This window comes from Carettochelys insculpta, chromosome 11, assembly GCF_033958435.1.
Source record: "Carettochelys insculpta isolate YL-2023 chromosome 11, ASM3395843v1, whole genome shotgun sequence".
Taxonomy (NCBI): domain Eukaryota; kingdom Metazoa; phylum Chordata; order Testudines; family Carettochelyidae; genus Carettochelys; species Carettochelys insculpta.
In genome coordinates, this window is record NC_134147.1 from 5,783,668 (window position 1) to 5,806,060 (window position 22,393).

Here is a 22,393-nt window from a genome sequence, read left to right on the forward strand (position 1 = left end):
AAGCCAGTCGGAGGAGAGGCAGCCTGTGTTGTTAGGGGTGTGTCACTCCTCCCCATGTGCACCCTAAAGCAGCATTTCTCATGGGGGGGGTCTGCCAGCCCTTTCAGGCTGTGGGGCTGAAGCCCTGGTCCCTGGCATCCACCCTCTACCCTCCATCAAAGCTGGGAGTTGCAGAGCTGAAAGCCCAAGTTGGTGACCCCACAGGGCTGAGGACAGAACCTGAGGGCTGAAGCTGTGATGCCCACTGCACCATTCCTCCCCACATGTTCCCCCCAGTAGGCTGTAGCCCTGATCCTTGCTGTTCCCCATCCTTCCTGCCAACGACGCTGGGAGCTGCAGGACTGAATGCTCAAGTCCTGGCAACCCCTGTGTGCCCCTCACCAATTTAGGTAGAAGTGCAGGACAGACCCACTCCTCCTCTCTCCCTGCCTCTGCCCCTTTTCTCACACAGCCAGTAAGAGCTGCAGGGGTGGGGAACCGAGCTCCACAGCTGGCAGAGCCCTCAGAGAGCAGGGGCTGCAGGGGAGCCCTTCTGGAACACAGTCCCTAGCTACCCCTTCCCTGCACTCTGAGCTTCCCCCTGCCCCACACAGCCCCTGGTTACCCCCTCCCTGCGCCATAAGCTTACTCCTTATCCACACACTGCTTCTAGCTACTCCCTCCCTGCACCTTGATCCAGCTCCTGGCCATATATAGCCCCAAGCTACCCTCTATCTGTCCCCTAAGCTAGCTGCCTATACGCACACAGCCCCGAGCTAGCTCCTCTTTCCACACCCTGAGCTAACCCTCCCTGCACCCTGAGCTGAGCCTCCCCCACACCACAGCTAAGCCAGATTGGGTGCCCTGCTGGCACGAGTGGGGTGGAGGTGGCACTGCCTCCCTGGTCCTGCCACATGGCGCTGGCTTACCTGCTGGGCCCTGCACCCAAAACAGAAGTCCCACTACACCTGAGCTCCCCACCTCAGCCTAGACCCCTCCCTAATGGCCCCCTCTTGCTGGGCCCTGGAGCTTTTAAAGTATGTTGGGAGCAGGGCCTCTCCCAGCTTTTGAAGGCCCTCATCATAATACAAACAAAAAGAAGATACATGAAAACAAAAGCAGGTTCCCGAAAGCGAGACAGACTTGGATTTTTTTTTTTATTTAACTTCTGGGCTTTTCCAGCCTGTCAAATGCCAAAAAATGAGCAAGTCCCTAATGCTGGGGCCCACCTTTGAACTTTACCTCTTGGTCAAATGGCGCTCTGGTCCACATTGGTCCAGGTAGGGGAAGGGTACCACAGAGTTCTGATCGCCCTTGAGCTCACTTGAACTTGAGCAGTTTTACCAGGGGTCCCATATTCGTCATAGGGAAATATGGTCTCCCTCTCCGAAACCCACTCAGAACAAGCGTCCACCCCATACGCCGAGCGCTTGGGCGGCCACCCGGGAAGAGATCCAAGCGCCACCCAGCTGGTTAGCCGAGCGCGTACGGCCTCCGACGATGGGCAGAGTGTGTTTCCGTGGGTGGTGTATGTCCACACACACCGTGGTGCACATAATGTGTATTCCGCCCATGGATGGAAGAAGTTGGGGAACCCTGCTCAGGAGTCCCTAGAACCATGGTGTCCAGCCAGTTCTGTGGCTACAGCTAGAGCAATGTGGCCACTTCACCCTGAAAATATATTTATTGTGCAAGCCAACTAGCCACACTCAGCCGCCCAAATAGCCACAGGTGGCTAGTGTGTTGGTCACCACAGCCCTAGCTGGAGTTCCTCCCAAACAAGCCAGTTACCTGGGATTGTGAGGGTTAATTCCCAGCCCAAAGGTGGTTCAGAGTGTTCCTAACAGGTGTGGACCAATTAGTGGAGTCCAATTAGTCGATGGTTCTGACTAGGAGACAGGTTCACACACATTTTCCTATGCAAGTTGCTGAATTCAGTTCATCGCTGAGTGAGGTGACCAAGCTTGTTCCCCATTGACTAGTCTATGCAGGTGTCTTCCAGGCATTCTAGGAAATGGTTGTGAACCCTGAGAGATGGAAAAAAAAAAGTCATCTTCTGTTGTAAAATTGTTTTGCTGTCCAGCCAGAGAGCAGAAGCAAACATGGGGGTGGGGGTGGGACTGTTGGCATCTCATCACGTGACAGGAATAGGTGAGGTGAAGTTTGGAAAATGATTGTGTGAAAGCATTTTCCTCTGAGCTATTGGACCAAACACTTAACAGGTTAACAAACAGAGTGGAGGGAAATGAGAGTTGGTTTGTGAACCACTTACTGACTACGGAAGGCCCTAAAAACTAGAATGACTGAAGCATTTCCAACTGGGAATCAGTTTGCTTAGTGACTAGAGCCCTGGGCTGGGACTCATGAGGTCCTATGTTTGATTCCCAGCTCTGCAGTGGGTTGATCACCTGCTGGGTGACATCACACCTGTGCTGCAGGTTCCCCACCAGTAAAGTGGAAATAAGGGTAACTTCCCTCGTAAGGTACTTTGAGATGTACTGATAATGATCAGACCTTTGAGAGAGGTATTATACTATCAACATTCACCTGTGTTTTCATCAAGCTCCGCTCAAGGATGTGACTGGAATTGTTTTCAAAGGAAAATCTTTTCTCTCTCACACACACACACACACACACACACACACACACACACACACACACACACACACACACACACACACACACACACACACACACACTTCAGTTTCCTGGTCTCATCCTTCATCTTACTTTCCTGTGTCTTCAGGTTGTAGCTGGTAACATGCCCCATATTGATTCTGTAAGGACCATGCATGGGTCCACCATCTCGTTCAGCTGCAGCAAGAGCAGCGTGGTAAGTCACCATTTGATGGTGTTATTTGTATTACCTTTTAAAACGCTTGAGCTCGAGAGGCAGGGGAGCAGTGACTGACCCCGTGAAGGGGCCACCAGTAATAACTGGACTTGGCCCTCCTCATCTAAAAAGCATGAGAGTCAACTGCCTAAGCTAATGGATCAGTGGAGCCCTACGGAGCTAGAAGAATGTCGAGCTGCATCCGTCAGGTTCATCATCCGATCCGGCTTTTGCATGCTTGGGCACAGCAAACCATCTGGAGGAGAGGGGGGCTGGGGCAGGGTGGTGCAAGAAGAGGGAGACAATGGGGAGTAGAGAGGGTCTCAGTCGGGGACAGGGGGAAAGGGCTGCTCCAGCCTCAGCCCCTCAGAGCAGGGCAGCTCGTGGCTTTGCTGTCAGATCCGCCCCCTCTCCCAGCAGTGCTACGTGGCTGTATGTGGGGCAGGCAGCATGTGGCCCTGAGCAGGACACAAGGCCAGGGCTCCCCAGGTCAGTGCTCACCCGGGGGGGGAAGGGGAGGGGACAGGGCAGGGAGATTCATGAGTTGGGTGCATCCCTTCGCTGACAGCAGTGCAGGGACCTGCCCTGGCTGGGCAGAGGAGGGCGGGAGAGCCCTGCACAGGTGTTCACTCTATTGTGGCAGGTAGAAAGCGGCCGTGGGTGGTGAGGTATATAGGCAAGGGAAGGCGCTACCTTCCCCAAAAGGCTGAGGGGACCCCACCCACCATGCTCAGGCCATTTGGGAAGGTTGGGGCGGCTGGGGCTGGGGTCGCAGCCGCTTGGCTGCCCAGCTGAGGGCCAGGGTCGGGACCATGTGGCTGCCCAGCTAGGCCAGGGTGGGGGTTGCTCGACTGCGGGGCTGGGGTCATGTGGCTGCCTGGCTGGGGCCAGGATCAGGGCCGTGGGGCTGCCTGGCTGGGGCCGGAGTTGCCGTCCGGCCACCTGCTGCTCCTAGGACTGGAGCTTCTGCGGGGGCCACCGGGGCAGGGCCAAATTAGGATTGCTCAGCACTGGGGTCAGGAGGGACATGATAATATTTGAGTGGGGAGCAGGACCCGAGCCAGGACTTCACTCGCCTCCCATGGAAGAGGATATCTGTGGATGTGGATGACTCTTCAGTCAGTTCTCCTGGTTGGGAGACAGTAACATATTTCTAAATCCTTCTACCTGGCTTAAACCGCTAGATGGCGCAGAGACTCAGTGGACTTTTGCGCGGCTTGTAATTGGAGGGAGGATAACGACTTACTTATGTTGTACAATGCAGGATTCTTCTTCGAGTGTCCCCGTGGGTGCTCCACATTAGGTGTCGGGCTCGCCCGGCGCCGCAGATCGGATCTTCCAAGCAGTTTCTGCCGGACCGCGCATGCGCCGGTGCGCGCCGCTCCCCCGCGCGCTCCCGGCCATGTGCGCGATCCGGTCCCCGCCAGTTCCTCTTAACCGCCGTCGGCTGCAGACGGAATCCAACTAGGCTAAGGCCAAGTAGTGTATTCAACGGCTTTATCTGTTTTTTCTTAAAGTTTTTTCAGGCACTTAGGCTACTATAAGCTTGCCGGTTGTTATTTTGTAAAAAAAAAAAAAAAAAAAACAACAACGAACAAGCTAGGAGAGGGACAGCTCAGCCAGTCCCAGTAACAAGCGCCGGAGGCCAGGAGCTAGGGCTATCAGCCCTCCTGCTAAGGCAGGCCATCGGACGGGGAAAACGGCACAAAGAAGGTGCTAAGTACCCACTTAAAAACACAAAGACTCACCAACAATGTCCTCTCCAGGCTTTAAAAAAAAAAAAAAAAAAAAAGAATGCTGCTTCTTGACAAGGCCCTCCAGCCAGAAGCGCCGGAGCGGCCGCAGCAGGAGGGACCCTCCGGGGCCCTTAAAAGGAAAGCTGCCTCCCTCACTCCATCAGCGCAGAAACGGAGGAAAGTATCTCCAGCCCGATCCCTGCCGGCAGCAACAGCGAGCGGGACGGGAGGAGCAAGCAGCCCCCAGCCACAGCAACAGCTGATCGGCGGCGGCACGGAGAGCCACGTGGAAGCAGCTCAGCCTCCGATAATCAGCCAGCCGCCCCGCACCGCAGGCAGGGCGGCGGCTAAACAAGCGCCGGTACCAGCGGCACCGACCCCTGGGGAACCGGCGGTGCAGAGCGCGCAGGCACGTAGCCTGCCGGCACTGGAGGACACCGCACGTGCGGCACCGCCCTTGAGCGTGCCGAGCTCGGTGCGGACGCCGGAATGCCCTGTATGCCCCCCAGCCCGATCCCTGCCGGCAGCAACAACGAGCGGGACGGGAGGAGCGAGCAGCCCCCAGCCGCAGCAACAGCTGATCAGCGGCGGCACGGAGAGCCACGTGCAAGCGGCTCACCCTTCGATAATCAGCCAGCCGCCCCGCACCGCAGGCAGGGCGGCGGCTAAACAAGCGCCGGTACCACCGACCCCCGGAAAACCGGCGGTGCAGAGCGCGCAGGCACGCAGCCTGCCGGCACCGAAGGACACCGCACATGCGGCACCGACTTCGAGTGTGCCGAGCTCGGTGCGGACGGGGCCGGGATCCCCTGTATGTCAGGGGCGGAGTTACCTCCTCAAGGGAGGGGGAAGACTGCACACAAGAGGAGGCATTGCAGCCCCTCTCCGCACAGGGCTGTGTAGTTGCTTTCTCACAGCCCTCCGCTATGTTGCAGACTCCAACTAGAAGGCAGGGGTCCCCCCGCCCCTTGGCCTACCCGGAGCCCCCTTCTCCATTTTCTGCAACCAGCCTCACCCTGGCTGGGACCACCTCCACCCTTCCTGGGATTTGAACCGCTGGACTATTAGGCAAAGTCGCTCTCTCCAGGGTCTCGACGGTCTCCCTCCCCCAGACGCAAAGGGTATGCACCAAGGGAGTGGTCTAGGTCACCTTCCCAAGACCAGTGCTTATACTGCCGTGGTCGCCCCTACCACGCAGGGCATAGACACCATCGGCAATCTACTAGGGAGAGATCCCTACGAACGATCTCGTACCCCCAAGGGCAATTGTGACCGGGGACAGAGACTTAAGCATCTCAGGGGGGACTGGTTATGGAACCCCGAGATTTTTCCTCGCACACCTCTAGTGAGAGGGTGTACCATCATCAGCAGGAACCGGAAGGGTCCAGAAAGACGTACCCCAGCGGTTCCTCGCTTTCCTCCCCGGATGAGGCTACGGCCCCGGGGGGCGTCCATCCTCCGGACGATCTCAAACAGTTCCAAGAGCTGTTTTACGAGGGTGGCCTTCACGCAAGGCTTCCAGACAGCAAAGGTGCAAGAGCAACACCATAAGCTCCTCAAAAATCTGAGACCTCCGGCCTCCTCCAAAATAGCAATACCGCTGATGACGCAATCTTGGAGCCTGCCACTATGATATGGCAGACTCCTGCGACTATTCCGCCTGTCCACAAAAGAGCGAAAAAAAAAAAAAAAAAAAAATACTTCGTGCCCACGAAGGGCATGGAGTTCCTGTTCAGCCACCCACAACCAAATTCTTTGGTGGCGGAGTCGTCGCAATGTGGGGGAATAAACAAACATGCCAAAAAGCTAGAGCTGTTGGGCAGAAAGGTCTACTCCTCCTCCACGCTACTGTTGCCAATGGCAAATTACGCAGCGCATCTAGCGAACCATAATTTCAACAACCACATTAGGTTGACCTCCCTCATGGACTCGCTTCCAGAGGGCACGAAACCAGTGCTCAAGGCCATCATCCGACCATTTTATAACCAGTGGCAAAGGATCACCACAGACACATGGGTGCTGGAGATCATAGCCACGGGGTACGCCATCCCCTCCCAGTTGCTCCCACCGCCATGACCTCCACCCGGGGCCCCACCTCCAGGAGACCTCCCATGTAGCGAGGCTCAAGCAGGAGGTAGACCATCTCATGCTCGTAGGGGCAATGGAAAGAGTGCCGGAGCAACTGCAAGGGAGAGGGTTCTACTCGAGGTACTTCCTCACGGGGAGGTCCATCTTAGATTTTCGAGGCCTCACCGGTACCTGCGCAAGCAACGTTTTCGGATGATCACAAACGCCTCCATCCTTACGGCACTAGACGATGGAGAGTGGTTCGCAGCCCTCGACTTACAAGGTCCTACCGTTTGGGCTCTCCTCAGCCCCCAGAGTCTTCACCAAGAACTTGGCAGTGGTGTCAGCCTACCTGCACAGACAGGGGGTATTTATATTCCAGTATCTGAATGACTGCCTACTCAAAGGGGCCTCAAAGGAGGAGGTACTACGCATAATATGTGTCACAGCAGGCACGTTCTCTTCGCTCGGCCTGCTTATCAATCCGACAAAATCAAAGACAGACCCCACACAGGACATAGAGTTCGTAGGGGCACGCATAAATTCTATTACAGCGAGGGCGTATCTACCAGAGACTCGCTTTCGGGCCATCGGCTCCCTCGCGCAAGGCTTCACCTTCAGCCCTATGGTGCCGGTTCTGACGTGCTTACAGCCGCTGGGCCACATGGCAGCAGCAACGTTTCGTACAACAGAACGCCAGGTTACACATGCGCAGCATGCAGCATTGGCTGGCGAGCGTATACAAACCGGCAGCACACACTGTTCACAGGATGGCGTCGCCCACAACGGAGGTGCGCAAATCCCTGCAATGGTGGGTAAACCCAGAGAACCTGCTAACAAGGGTACCCTTCCACCAACCACACGTATTGGTTTTTCTTACTACAGATGCCCCCCTCATAGGGTGGGGAGCACACATGGGCGAAGAGGTGACGCAAGGGCTGTGGTCCTCTATGGAGCAGTCACTGCACACAAATATACTGGAGCTCAAAGCAGTGTTCAACGCCTGCAGACACTTTCGAGACCAACTGAAAGGCAAGGTAGTCGGGATCAGTACAGACGATACCTCCACCATGTTTTATATAAATCGGCAAGGAGGAGCTCGGTCCCGTGCCTTATGTGTAGAAGCAGTCCAGTTGTGGAACTGCTGCATCGCCAACAATGTAACCTTGAAAGCCTCGTACTTACCAGGCGCTCGCAATGTGAAGGCAGATCAGCTGAGCAGGCGTTTCGCACTCACGCACGAGTGGCAGATCCGTCCCGATCTGCTGCAACCGATTTTTCCACGCATGGGGTTTTTCCCCAGATAGACCTGTTTGCTACTCAGCACAACAAGAAGTGCCCACGATTCTGCTCCAGGGCAGGACTGGGACGGGGGTCCCTGAGGGATGCCTTCGCGATCTCATGGAGGGGCCCCCTGCTTTACGCTTTCCCTCCCACAGTGCTCATCCACAAAGTGTTGCAGAAAGCCAGGAGGGAAGGAACCTGAATGATCCCGATAGTCCCAACGTGGGATCGACAGCAATGGTTCCCCCTATTCCTGCGCATGTCGGACCGGCCACTGAGGTCCCCTCCGGTGGCGCGGGATCTGCTCACGCAAGCCCAGGGGTCCATAGTGCATCCGCACCCCCAAAGCCTGCGACTACAAACGTGGTTAATCCATGGCTCAGCTCCCTAGAGAGCACATGTACGGAGGAAGTGCAGCAAGTCCTAGAAAGTAGCAGGAGGACTTCCACCAGGAAGACCTTCAAGCAGAAATGGACTCGCTTTACGGCATGGTGTTCTACCAAACAGCTAGCCCCCTTTTGGTGCCTATGGCTGTGATATTAGAGTATTTACTGGACCTCAAGAGAGGAGGACTCTCGCTATCCTCGTTTCAGGTCCACCTGGCCGCCATTTTGGTGTTCAGACACGAAGAGGAAGGGCACACGGTGTTCGCCCATCCCATGGTTACCAGGTTCTTCAAAGGGCTGGTAAGCCTATACCCCCCTCAGAAACCACTTCCACCTCTGTGGAACTCGGACCTGGTGCTTAATGCGAAAAGGGGACCACCGTTTGAGCCTTTGGTCACGGTTTCCCTCCGCCTCCTTATGATGAAGACGACCTTTCTTCTCGCAATCACGTCAGCTCGCAGGGTGAGCGAGCTTGAGGCAGTTATGGCAACGCCGCCCTGCGCTGTTTTTCCAAGGAGGCGGTAACCATACGGCTGCATCCAGCCTTTGTTCCTAAAGTTTCTTTCTGAGTTTCATACTAACGAACCTATTGTTTACCCTTGTTTATCCAAAGCCTCATAACTCTAACAAAGAGGTGCGCCTACACCTCCTGGACGTGAGCAGGTGCTAGCTTTCTATATGGACAGGACCAAGTCCTTCCGGAGAACGGATAGGCTCCTAGTCTCTATCGCTCCCGAATCAAAAGGAGAATGTCTCTCTTCGCAGAGAATCTCTAAGCACATCGTATCTTGCATAAAAATGTGCTACAAACTCAAAAAGACTCCTTTACTGGCCACGCCCAGGGCTCATTCCACTAGGGCGGTGGCAGCATCAACAGTCTTTTTTCAAGGGCGTTGCGCTAAAAGACATTTGCAGAGTGGCGACCTGGTCATCCTGTGACACCTTCGCCAAACATTACGCCCTTCACAGGGTATTCCAAGAGGATACCCGTCTCTTGGCAGCGGTCCTCTCGGGGACAAGCTGCACATAATCCGATTACCCACCTCCTATCTTGGGTTACTGCTGGGTAGTCACCTAATGTGGAGCACCCACGGGGACACTCGAAGAAGAAAGAAAGGTTACTCACCGTAGTAACGGTGGTTCTTCGAGATGTGTCCCCGTGGGTGCTCCACTACCCGCCCATCCTCCCCGCTCCGGATCTCTGTTTAGTGTTTTGCAGGAGCATCCGAGGCGGTTGGTCAAGGAACTGGCGGGGACCGGATCGCGCACATGGCCGGGAGCGCGCGGGGGAGCGGCGCGCACCGGCGCATGCGCGGTCCGGCAGAAACTGCTTGGAAGATCCGATCTGCGGCGCCGGGCGAGCCCGACACCTAATGTGGAGCACCCACGGGGACACATCTCGAAGAACCACCGTTACTACGGTGAGTAACCTTTCTTTTTGCACTCCAGCAACTGCAGTGCAGAAGGGATATTTTTATAAATTAAACAGGTATTTCAGACAGCCTGGAGAATTGGTGCTGTTTTACACAGGGCAGGGAATGAGGAGCTAAACTGATTGGGAGGAAAAATTTAGAAAGAAAAATGTAAATGAAAATTGTGAGTTCTGTTGTAAGAGGGGCCAAAAGCCACAATTGCTCAATCAGGAAGGAGGACAGTTTTGGTTAGAAGCAGATCTTGGGAGAGTGGGGGAAATTATGCCAGCTGTTAGAATTTTTTTTATAAAATGTAATAAATAGAAAAAACGGGACTTAAATAACAATTGGTATAAATTAGAAGTTGTGAAGTAGCGAAAATTGAAAAGGGATGCCAAAGATATCAAAGAAAAGTCCACTGCTGGCAGAGTCAAGGACATTGGGGACAGGTTTAAGTATATTAGGAATAAAAGAAATCCGAACAATGTCATAGTTAGATTACTGAATATAGAGGGAAAAATTGTTAGAAACAGAAAAAGCAGAAAGTTTTCAATTAATATTTCTCTTCTGTGATTGGCAAGAAGCAGAGTAAAGTACTCCTACCATGTGAGCACGAGCGACTGTTGAGTCTGTTGGAAGCTAAGGAGAATGCTAAACGGCATTAGGAGCCATAAACATTTTAATACCTAAAAGACGTGACTGTGGAGATCTCTGACCCACTCATGATGATTTTTTAGGAATCTTGAAATACCTTGGATATTACAGCAGATTGTTGGAATGCTAAAGTTTTTCCAATAGTGAAAAAGGGCCAGCAAGGTGACTCCATTAACTACAGACTGGTTAGCCCAATGTCAATCCAGCGAAAATAATGGAAAAGCTGAGGCAGGATTCAGTTTAAAAAACAATTAAAGTGTGTGGATGTATTTAGTGCTGGCCACCCTGACTTCTTGTGAAACACTTCTAGTAAAACAACCAAAACAAAGCCCCCGGATTCTGTTTTTTGACATCAGAGGTGGGTAATACAAATAGCTGTGTAAATGAAATATGCAGAGGCCTTTGTAGAATATCTGAGTTAGTTCAACACAGCATTCTGTTTCATAAATAAGCACTCTGTAACATCAGTAAAGTGACAGAAGTAGCTGTGTTAGTCTGTGTTCTGTCAAACAAAAAGGCAGTCATGTAACACTTTAAAGACTAACAAAACAATTTGTTAGGTGATGAACTTTCGTGGGACAGACCCACTTCTTCATCACCTAATAAAGTATTTTGTTAGTCTTTAAAGTGCTACGTCAGTAAAGTGCTTGTTAAACGGATAGAGAACCGGCTGACTGACAGCTCAACTTAGTTTTCAATGGGAAATCATCAAGTTGTGGTGTTTCTACAGGTTGAACCTCTCTTGTTCTGCCCCCCTTGGGATCTGACTCTAACTAAAATGATTCTGGGTTACAGAGGTTAAAGAGGTTTGACCTGTTGTAGAATTCAACAAGAACTAGATGCTAGTAGCTTGCTGCGACTTAGTGCTTTCATCAATGAAGTAAATAAAATCTGCAGATGGCAGAGTTGACTGGTAAGTAATGCTGATGACACAGTCAGGTACAGAGTGACCTGGATCACTTAGTCAGCTGGGGCCCAGTCAAATAAAATGCATTTTCTTACAGTCAAAAGTAAGATCAGACTCTAGGAATAAGGTGTGCAGCCTGTAACTTTAGAACAAGGACCTGTGTCCTGGGTAGCGGTGACTCTGAACAGGGTTGTGAGGTGGACAAAAACTGCAAAATGAGCTCTCAGTGTGGTGCTTGGCAAAAAGAGCTCGTGTGAGTGGGAGGAGACGGACGATTTATTCCCTGTATTTGGCATCAACAATACTGATGCTGGCTTACTGTGCCTGGTTCTGGTGTCCGTATTGCATCAAGAATTGTGAAAAATTAGAGAGGGTGCGGAGGAGAGTCACAGAAGTGTTCCAAGAGTGGGAGAAAACCCCTTACACTGGGAGAGCTGAAGAACCCCATTGGTTTAGTTTACACACAAAGTCCTAAAGGTGGCTTGATGTCGTCATGGGGACAAAATCCTGAGCGCACACTGCCTCTCTGCACTGCTCACAGCGAATCAGACCTGAGCGCATCATGTCCTCTTCCTCTTCCTCCCGGCTGGCAGGGCGAGCTCCTGGTGGACAACGGCAATGCCAGGATTGTGCAGCGGCACATGGAGTTCAATGGGGGCATTGCTTATGGCATTGATCAGCTGCTGGAGCCCCCGAACCTGGGGTCCCGCTGTGACGAGTTCCTCTCCGTCGAGCTCCAAGTGAGTGGTCGCGCTTTTACAAACACTAACGCACCCAGTAGCTGTCAGGGCGTGGGGTCTGTGCGGCGGACGCAAACCTGGTCACTAATAAGCTTGGCTGTTGGGTGGGGCGGGCTCCCCCCGGCTATTGCAAGCAGGTCTGTGATGGCTGGAGAAAGTGAGGCGGGTGTGTTTTCTCTCCTCCCTGCTCAGGCATCAGCTGAGAGCTGTGGTACTTGTGGTTTCGAGCCTCCCTGTCCCACTGGATCAACTGAACAGGTAAAGCTACAGCTCTGTGAACGTAGCCAGTCAGTCGCTCCTTGTGAGTTACCATCTGCAGCTCCTGAAGGTCCTCACAGAGCCTGGCCAGCATTCAAAGCATTACCCGGCAGGAGGCGGGGAGGGAGGGATTCCTGAGCCCTTCCTGTTCCCGGAGGGCGGTCAAGACACTTGACTCATACCCAACTGATGCCGGTCCCTGCCCTGCATGTGACTCTGCCAGCCTGGAGGCAGTTGCAGGCCTGAGGCCTACACCGAACGCGGCGTTGCTAAGGTCTCTCACTGCTTCGCACCAGTCAGCGCTCGCGCGGCAGGCTTTGAACCAGTCAGGTTCGGCCCCAGCTGCTGCGCCTCGTGAGAGTGCCACCCTGTGGCGGGGGCACAGTGGGCACGCCCTGCTCTTTGATGAGTTGCCTCCCTCAGTAATTCAGGCCCACGGGTAGGGAGATGTGGCAGCAGAATGGCTGCGGCAGCCGGGGAACGGGATTGGGTGCAGCCCTGGTAGGTAACGAGTGAGTGAGGCCACCTGGCTTTCCCCTCGGGTTCGCAACTGGACAGACAAAATTCATGTGGGCAGGGATGGGGCCAAGGAGCTCTGAGAGTGGGAAGGGGCTCAGGGCTGGGGTGTGGGAGTGTCAGGGCTCTGGCTTGGGGGGGCTCTGGCTCTAGGGTGGGGCTGGGACGGAGGGTTGGGGTGCAATGGCCCTGGCCTGGCAGCACAGGGTCTTGGGTGGGGCTGGGATGGAGGGTTGGGGTGCAGTGGCCCTAGCTGAGGAGCACAGGCTCTCGGGTGGGGCCGAGGATATGGGCTTTGGGGTAAAGGCAGGAGCTCAGGGCTAGGGAGGGGCTCAGGCTTACAAGGGTGGCTCCCTGGTGGAGACAGCAAAAGAGGGGCCTTACCTGGCCATGACATCTCCATGCTGGGGCTGATAGGGATGGGCTCCTCCCAGCCACCCTGGCAGCTTCAGGGCCTTGCGGGGGAGAGCTCTGCCGATGTCTGTCTGGGGCTATGTAAATGGGAAGTTAACGGCAAGACGCAGCAGCAGGCTCAGGCCAGCCTTGCCCCTCCGATCCAGGGAGGAACAAGTTTCCAGTTGACATCTGGACTATTTGTTGTCCCAAGCCAAATTCATGTTCTGCGTTGGCACCCACCACTGATAACCTGATAGTCTGCCCACCCGGATTTCCACCTCCATCTGCCCCTCATCCACTGCCCTCCTTCCTGTCCCACCCTTTGTAACATGGTTATCCAGAAAAAAGGAATATGGATAGTGCCGCCTCCTTCTGGCATGTGAGTTGTTTCGTAACAATTTTACTAATGCCCTTGGAGAAGCTTCTCGCTTTAGTCCAGGACCGGGGAAGTCAATAATTGGGCCAAACCAAAGTGTGTTGCTGGCTTTGACCTATTGTTACCATTTTCCCCACAGGGCAAAAGACAGGCGTGCTTTTATTACGCAAGCCCATTTTCCAGATTCTCTCATTTCACACGCCGCAATTACCTGCTATCGTGGTATCATGGGTACCCAGCGGAGCTGGACGACAGCAGTCGCTGGACTTCTCTTTGGAGGACAAGGGGCTGCAGGAGGACCTGCTTCACTGCCAGCTGGGTCCCACAGTGCTGTGCAAACCACTACGGAAGAGACTGCCAGGGTAAGAAACCTGCCCCTCTGTGCCGCGGCACAAAGAGATTCTTTTCACCTGTCACACTTAGGTGCAAGTTTGGAGAAGCGCATCAGCCAAACAAACCCTGGTGGTGTTTCTGTACAAAGTCACGGCGAGGGCTCATCGCCCTAGATGTTTCACCAGCGTTGCGCTGTCTGTGGGAACATCCTTCCGTGCGCTTCACCAGGACTTTGGTAGGACTGCCGAAGGCAGCTCCTGAGGAGGGAGGCCCGGTGCATGCTGGAACACCGAGGCCGTGGTGGTGGATGTGGGTGCGGGCTGGGAACGTTAGCGTTATCCAGACAACCCTCTTCTTTGTTTTCCAATGCTGAGTCTTGGTGAAGATCCCCTGGAACGGGGACTCTGCCAGCGGGCGTGCTGTGTTGACCGTGCTGTCGGACAACACCCGGCTGCTCTCCCTGTCTGAACATCAGAGCAAACCAAATTCCCTCTCTCTGACCGAGCTCTGAGGCGGCGTTTTCCCTGCCTCCGGGATGGCGGGAGCCGTCGCTTGCCCCGTCCCTGCTGCGGGGAGCTTGCTGAGTCTCTGTATTTGCAGTTTGTCCAGGCGGGCTGGAGGCTCCCTGCAGTAACCATGGTACTTGTAATGACGGGATCGGTGGCTCAGGACGATGCAACTGCACGGAGGCTTTCATTGGGACGGCTTGTGAACTGTGCGCCCCAGGCCGACACGGGCCCAGCTGCCAAGGTACAGCCGCGTGAACAGACGGCCCTAAGTGCCAGCAATGTGCGCGTGCGTCCTGTCGGTCCATGCCATGTGCCGAAGGCATTGCCGAGGGTGGGGTTAGGTCGCCTGACATGCCTGGGGCGAGAGGAGCGGGTAGGGTAGGCTGTTACGGCTGTTGGATCCCTCATTTATTGTGGGAGAAGGAAAACGCCCCAGGAACTCGGGGCTTATCGGCTGCTGTCTGTTAGCTCCTCCCTGAAACCTGTGTCAGGGCAGGCGGGCCAATGGGGGTGCCAGAAGCAGCAGCAGCAGCAGCCAGAGCGCTGAGCCCCTTCGAAGAGCCAGCAGTGCTGCTCTGTCATTCCACACGATGCAGACGGGGCAGCACTGCCAACGCCCCTGCCACCCTCGGCACTGCCTTTTGGGTGCCCTGCCGGTGAGGGGTTACCTGTAAGTGGATGGCACCTGGTGGCTGTGCAGGTGGTTCTCACAGGCACAGAACTGTCCTTGTTCCCGTAACAGGACAGTCTCTGCGGTCGCCAGATTGTAGCCGCGAAGGGCGTGGGGGGAAATCGCCTCTCTTCTCACTCCTTCACCGTAGGACTCTGGCGTCAAGCCAGCTAAATAACAGGGGCTGCCGTTTTTCCTGAGGTTTAAGAGGTTGCGCTGTGACACGTACACAAGACCATTCAAGGCCAGACCGCGTTGGGTATTTCCTAGCACTCTTGCCTCAGTCTGGTAACTGGCTGGGTGCCAAGGCCTTTAGGTGTAAGATACACACACTTCCCCCGCTGGGGCAGTTAAGCAGCTCCATCAACAGCCAGGGGAGCTAAGCACGTGCTCAGAGGTGTGAATGGGCCTCAAATCAGACAGGCTCCGAATTAGAACTGCCTTGTGTCCGGCACTGGATGTGCTGGGCCTGGCCAAGAAGACGACCTCATCAGAGTTAAGAGGAAGCGTGAAACCTAGATGCCTCCCCGGGTTTTACATTAATTGTGGGGGACTCACCAACATGAGGAAGTTGCAAAGGGATTTGCTATACAGGGGATTTGAGTAAGTAACACTCAAGCTGCGGAGGGGAGGAAAAGGGAAGCTGAGGGCGCTAGTCAGAGGACAACAAATCAGAGAGAAGGGAGCCCTCCATCACTGGTGTCATTGGCCCAGAACTGGGGGTGCGGAGAGTCTCCGGACACCTGCCCAAGCAGAGAGAGTTCCTGGCTGCAGTTTGACAATTGCACGCAGACTCGCGGTAATCGCCTGTGCGAAATTCTGCAGGCGCACTTACCAAAGTCGAGGCCCCCCCCGAGCTCTCACGCAGCCAGGCGCCAAAATCCACCGCAGGGGATCGGCTCACAGGCGTGTTCCTGTCCGTGGCTTTTCAGAGTGTGAGTGCACCGAGAACGGGATGTGTAACGAAGGGCTGCATGGGGACGGCGTCTGTTTCTGCACCGAGGGATGGACTGGAGAGCGCTGTGAAACCAAACTTGGTAACGTACCCTGGACTCTCGGGGTTAAACCCCCGAGCGCCGTTCCTTCCATGGGCGCCACAGCATCAGCCACAGCTTGGCCTGTATTTCTTGAGTATCACTGTTCTCTCTGTCCTGGTAGACTTGTTCTGGAGGGGCTGTCTCCTTTTTACAGCGTCCAGACCAGCTGCCGCCGTGCAGCTCTGCTTGAGGGGCGCAGTGAGCGCGAGGGTAGAGTGCGAGCACTCGCTTCGGTAGCTGATGGTCTCACGTTAAAGTGGGGGAGGTCTAGGTTGGAAATTAGGAAAAACTGTTTCCCCAGGAGGGTGGTGAAGCGCTGTGAGGCGTTGCCTAGAGAGGGGGTGGAGTCTCCGGTCCTAGAGGTTTTAAGTCCCAACTTGACAAGCCCTGGCCAGGATGACTTAGTGGGGGTTGATCCTGCTTCGGGCCGGGGGCTGGACTCGATGACCTCCTGAGGTCCCTTCCCGCCCTGTGATCCTAGGATGCTGTTGGAGTGAGTTTGCAGGAGAGGTCTGAATGATGCCAGGGTGGACTCTTGACCCAGGAGCTGGGAGGGGCGACCCTCCAGCATGGGTAGATGTCCCTGAACTAGCGTAATGCCAACAGACCCTGCTCGTCAGTGGGCAGGGTAGAGCCCAGGACTGTGGCAGCTTAACATCTGAATCTCTACTGCCTGAGCTTCAAGCCAAGTGGCCGTTGACAAGGGGCCACTAGAGGGGAACAGAGCACCACACCCAGCAGGCCACCCCAGTGCAGGCTGGAGCCTTCCCCTCTGCCCCAGGGATTAGGGCGCCTACTCCCATCTCGGTCTCCCTCTTGTAACCGACCGTGAATAAGCACCGGCCCCCGCTGGACTGCAACACCCCTATTGCTGCCGGGTGCACTCTGGTTGCACCTGCTGCCGTGAGTTGGCCAGTGTTTCAGTTAGCACCTAAAGATAGCCACGCGGCTTCAGGTGCGAGCGGCAGCTTGGGCAGGCGGCCCAAGCCCAGCCCTTTCTGCCCTCCGGGTACACGCTAGGGCTGCTACCGCCGGCCACCGCTTGTGCCAACTGCTACCCTGAGCGGGGAGGGGGGGAGTGTGTGTGTGTGTGTGTGTTGGACCGAGCTGGGAATCGGGCTGCAGCACAGGTGGATCCAGAGTCCGGACTGCCCTGTAGGCCCAGAAGGCTGCATGGGAGATGGCTCTGGCAATTCCTCACTTGCTTCTGTGCTCGGGCCCCGCCCCGCCCCGTCAGGGTCTGAAAACTGGACCCCGCACATCTAGCTAAGGCCCCCGGGATGTGCTGACGGCAGGCGATAGCCTCAGGCACCGTGCGGCGCGAGGGGCAGGGAATCCAGTCGTGCAGAGCTGGGGCTAGGGAAGAGCAGAACGTGGTGCACCAGAAGTGGGTTCCCTGGGAGCTGAGCGCTCGGCAGCCCCGCTGGTTACAGAGCGCGCACAGCCAGCCGCGGGGGTTTCTGTTGGCAGTGCACCGCCGCACATACCTCAGGACACAGAACACAATTTGTTCTGCCATGGAAGGAAAAATGGGCAGGAACCCTGACGGCAACCTGAACCCGCTAATCCCTGCCGCGGGGAGACCAGCACTGACCTGCTGTCGGAGCAGCTCCACGCTTGCTCTGGGCCCACAGATGGCTCTGAAATGAGACAGGTCATCTCCCGAGCCTGACCACTCAGTGCTGGGTGGGAAGTGAAGGCCTCATCCTGCCAGGTGCTGCGACTCAGCCATTCACAAGGAAGTCCCTGGGAGCTGTGGGGACCCTGCACCTCTCAAAATCAGGCCCTGGGTTGTTATACTGAACATGGCCCTCGCTCTGCAGAGCAGACACGATCGGGCTCCCGGCTGCAGCTGAGAGGAGTGTATTTTCCTGTCTGTATCTTGGGAACCTCTTGGTCAAAACCCCCCAGATGTGCCCGCCGAGGCCTGTCCTCGGCCCTGCTGAGACGTGATCATGTTCAGGTCAACCTGAGCAGGCCCGTGGCTTCAGAAGCACGTTGCACAGGTTGGCCATTTTGAAACGGTGGGCTGGTCCCCACTAGAGACTGGGGCTGGCCCAGCCCCACTGGGTAGGGGTCAGAGTCAGAGTAGGAACAGAGATCCAGAAGTTAGGGCTGAATGAGCAGAAGGGAGGGTTTGGGCAGCCTGGGGGGTGGAAGGAGCTGGGCCGGAGGAGGACTGGAAAGAGGAACATTGCTCCAGGCCAACAGGTGTGACAGTCCCGGAGGGAGGAGCTACCCACAGAAACCAGCCCCCGCTTGAGGTGGGGAGCTGCGGGAGCAGAGCTCTGCGGCGCCGGGAGAGGGAGGGCGGGTGGTGCGCATACCGCAGCAGGGCAGGGAGGTGTGTGTGGAAAGAGCACAACCTACTGATTTGCACGGCTCCTTCTGCATCTAGCGGCAACACCGGTGTGTTCCCCGGCCTGCCACCCCAATGCCTCCTGCCGGGCCGAGAACGTCTGCGAGTGCAGCCTGCACTACGAAGGGGATGGAAGAACTTGCACAGGTAGAGTCGAGCCATGCGGCACAGGCCTGAGCAGCGTGAGCTTCCGTGTGCTGCTTGCAGGCCAGGGCGCTCTGGGGTGGAAGGTGGGGGGTGCTGCACTCACCAGAAGCAGCGGGCAGGGGCGGGTGGAGATGGGGCAAGGCACGGATGGAGCAAGGGAGGCGGGTGGTCAGTGTCCTCCCGGGAGCCCTGTTCCCAGGTGCCGCTGTGGGCTCCGAAGCGGCGATTGCCCCGCCCGGGGGAGAGAGCGCCCGTTCCCTCGCGCCGCAGCCAAGCCGCCCTTCCGCGAGTTCGCCACGTGCTCCTCCGATCGCCCGGAGCTCTGCGGTACCGGGCAGGAGCTTTGCATTGGCACGGGCTGCTGCAGGCACGTTAGCAGCCCACCCCAGCGCAGGCTGGAGCTTTCCCCTCTGCCTAAGGGATTAGGGCGCCTACTCTCATCTCGGCCTTTCTCTTGTAACCGACCGGGAATAAGCCCCGACCCCCGTACCCCGCCGGGTGCACTCTGGTTGCACCCACTGCCGTGAGTTGGCCAATATTTCAGTGTGGTGCAGACACAGAGCTTGGGAAAGGAGCCTGAGCCGCGCAGGACCCTGCCGCAGTCCCCCGGCCCTTCTACGAAGGCTCAGCCCCTGCGCATCTCGCTCGGTTAAGAGCCTGATCTGTCTCCTCGCTGCAGTGATTGACCGGTGCCAGACTGACAACGGTGGGTGCAGTGAGCACGCCAACTGCACCCAGACGGGCGTCCAGCTCTCCTGCACCTGCCTGCCGGATTACCAGGGAGACGGCTACGTCTGCAGCCCCCGAGACCGGTGCGCGGATGGCAGGAACGGGGACTGCAGCGAGCACGCCTTGTGCACCAGCACCGGGCCGGTAAGTCTGTCGGGAGCGCCCAGGCCCTGCCTGTCTCGTGGGAACGGCGGCGCTGAGATGGACGGGGCACATTGGCTCTGCCGCTCAGACACAACGGCGGCAGCGGCTGCTCTCGTGCAGCACTGCAAAGGCGGGAGCAACAGCTTTCTCCTCAGTGCTGTCCCGGGCCAGGCTCAGAAAGCTGGGACCGGGACTTCCAGGGAGTGAGAGATACCCCCAGCCTGGCTGCCCTGTACAGCACCGCTGTTCTCTGCTTCACGTGAGCCCTGTCCCTGGAGAGGCCCGTAGGCTTGAGAAAAAGCTGCCCCCTCCCTGACAGAGGGGCCGGAGCTGTTCTGCACCAGCAGGGGGCAGGTCTGGGGAAGGGGGTGTCCCAGCTGTTCCACAGGGCTCTACTCTGTACAGGCCGCTGTGCAGGAGGGTTTGGAAGAAGGCTGGGGCAGCGCATCCACCGCCACGTCATTCTGCTTGCCAGCTCCTCTCCCAGTGAGCGGCTGGGGGCACAGGGGAGCGATGCCAGCTCCGCAGCAGTAGGGGCAGCTGGGGAGGCGCTGGCTTTTCCCAATGGGTTGGGGTGGGCACAGGATTTGGCCCCGAAGGCCCCGCGTGTGGAGCATAATCCAGGGGATCACCATGTGACGTTGCAGTTATGGCGTCCGATGGCAGCGCCCTGGCCAAGCCCAGCCTGGGTTTGCAAGGCAGGGGAGCTGCTTTGTCAAACCCAGCCCTGAAGTTTCAGTATGGTGCTTGCTTGGCCACGGAGCGCTGGGCCTGGCTCCCAGCTGCCCCCTGGATTCCCTTGTGTTGCAGAACACTCGCAAATGCGAGTGCAAACCGGGTTATGTCGGCAACGGCGTCCAGTGCCTGGAGGAAGCCGTGCCCCCCGCCGACCGCTGTCTGGAAGGGAACGGGCACTGCCACCGCGAGGCTGTTTGCACGGATCTGCACTTCTACGGTACGAGCGCGTTGCCCCCGCGCCAGCGGACACTCTCCGTGGGAGAGGCCGTGTCTGGCGGCGGCTGCGCTTCCGGGATCTCCAGTGTCAGGGCCGCATGCCTCTTCGGAGACAGGCGCTGGGGAGGCAGAAATTGTTGGTTGCAGCCCCCTTTGGTCAGCCCCAGATTCTCGGAGCCTGTGGGGCTGGAGGGGCCCATCAAACACCCCCCCGTACATTTCTCCCTTTTCTTCAGCCGCACCAGCTTGTCACCATGGAACATTTCCCGCGTTCGGCCACGTCTGGCTGCGGGGAGGAGGCTCTCGGAAAAGCACTCCTGCACCAGGACGTGCTGGTGTGGATGCAGTGGGTGGCGCTGGGCTCTCCGAGCCTAGGTTGAGTCCAGTGGGGCTGACAGCCAGGAAAGGGGGGCCTGGCTCTGTGCCCTGGAAGGGGTGGGGCCAAGGCTGGGGGGGTGGGGCTAAGGGCAGTCATCCCTCTGCAGCACTGGGCTGCCCTCCCCTCCTTGGCCACCACAGGGAGCAGCACTGTCACAGCACTTCCAAGGGACCCGGAGCTCCAGCTGCAGCCAAAACGCTGGCCCTGGGGCAACTGTCCCCTTTGCCCCCCCGCTGCCCTGCACCGCCCCATCCATGGGCCTGGTTGAGCTGATAACCAGGGTGCAGTTGTTGCAGAACGGCTGCCCCACCACCCCCCGTTTCAGTGGTAGAGACCCATGCAGGTCTGCATATAGTGTTGGAAGTCGATTAGATTGGCAAGGTCACGTGTGACGGTGAACTCCGCCTGCTTGGCTCAGCCCCTCCGTGGCCCCAGGCATGAGTGAGAAACACACACGCTCTTTTCCAGATAAAATGGTCGGTGTGTTCCACCTCCAGTCGCCGAGAGGGAAGTACGGCTTCACCTATGCGGAGGCCGAGGCTGCCTGCATGGCTGAAGATGCTGCTTTGGCCACGGTCCAGCAGCTCTCCGCAGCCCAGCAGGTAAAAGCAGAGCCACAGACCTCAATAGGCCCGAACCTGCCAGGTGGTTGATGGGACCCACCCCGCCTGGCTTGCTGACACCTCTCCTGTGGGTTGGGATCAGGGCTGCTTTCATGGCAGCAGCCGAGCACACCAGCCACGTGCCCTTCGTCAAACAAACATCAGAAGAGCCAGGCGGCTTGCACTGGAGGGGTGTATGAGCCACAGTGCCTGAGAGCAGCTGATGGTGACGTGGCAGGTAGACACCAGGCGAACAAACCATGCGCCAGGGGACGTAGCCGTGTTGGTCCCAGGACACGACAGACATGGTCGAGGAGGCAGTATGCTTTACTAGGCCACCTGCTGTTGTCCTCACCAATAAACCTCATGCCAGTGAGCCACTGACTCTTTGCCTAAGTGAAATGATGTTCTTCCAGGCTGGACAGCAGAGACCAGTGCCTGAATCCCAAGGGCAGGGGAGTATCACAGTGCCATTAGAGAAAGGGATACGTGGCTCAGACAACCCGGTATCTTTCTCTATTGCAGATGGGTTACCATCTGTGCTTGGTTGGTTGGCTTAGTAATGGCACTGCAGGGTACCCGACTGTGTACCCAACCCCCAGCTGTGGGTCCAGCCACGTTGGGATTGTGGATTACGGCACCCGAAAGAACCTGACCGAGAGCTGGGATGCTTTCTGCTACAGAGCTAAAGGTATGGACAGACCCCGTCTTGGCTCTGTGGGCATTGGCAGCAGGGCAAGTGATTGTACAAGTTTGCCTCTCAAAGGCATGTGTTATAGCAAGAATTTATCCTCCTCTGATTACGTGTCTCAGTGTCAGGAGGAAAACATCCCCGGCACGTCCGCGACAGGCTGTGTCTCTATAAACGCTAAACTTCCAGTTCTCGTGACATTGATTTATGCCCTGATCACACTTAAGTAACAGGAAGCTCCAGAGATCTCAGTGCCTCACACAGGAGGGTAAGCGTCTTGAACCGCCCTCTTCCA

General features: G+C 56.6%; 1 protein-coding gene across 2 annotated transcripts in view; it reads left to right on the forward strand.

Moving 5' to 3' along the window:
* STAB1 (stabilin 1) overlaps positions 1–22,393 on the forward strand; it is a 151,160-nt gene that overhangs the window by 117,368 nt on the left and 11,399 nt on the right. For both annotated transcript variants that reach the window (XM_075005986.1, XM_075005987.1), the window contains 11 exons: positions 2,726–2,812; positions 11,852–11,998; positions 12,191–12,256; positions 13,684–13,906; positions 14,478–14,627; positions 15,989–16,093; positions 18,492–18,599; positions 19,279–19,472; positions 20,283–20,427; positions 21,274–21,407; positions 21,933–22,098. In XM_075005986.1, the coding sequence (XP_074862087.1) occupies positions 2,726–2,812; positions 11,852–11,998; positions 12,191–12,256; positions 13,684–13,906; positions 14,478–14,627; positions 15,989–16,093; positions 18,492–18,599; positions 19,279–19,472; positions 20,283–20,427; positions 21,274–21,407; positions 21,933–22,098 (1,525 nt within the window). The remainder of the gene's footprint in view (positions 1–2,725; positions 2,813–11,851; positions 11,999–12,190; positions 12,257–13,683; positions 13,907–14,477; positions 14,628–15,988; positions 16,094–18,491; positions 18,600–19,278; positions 19,473–20,282; positions 20,428–21,273; positions 21,408–21,932; positions 22,099–22,393) is intronic.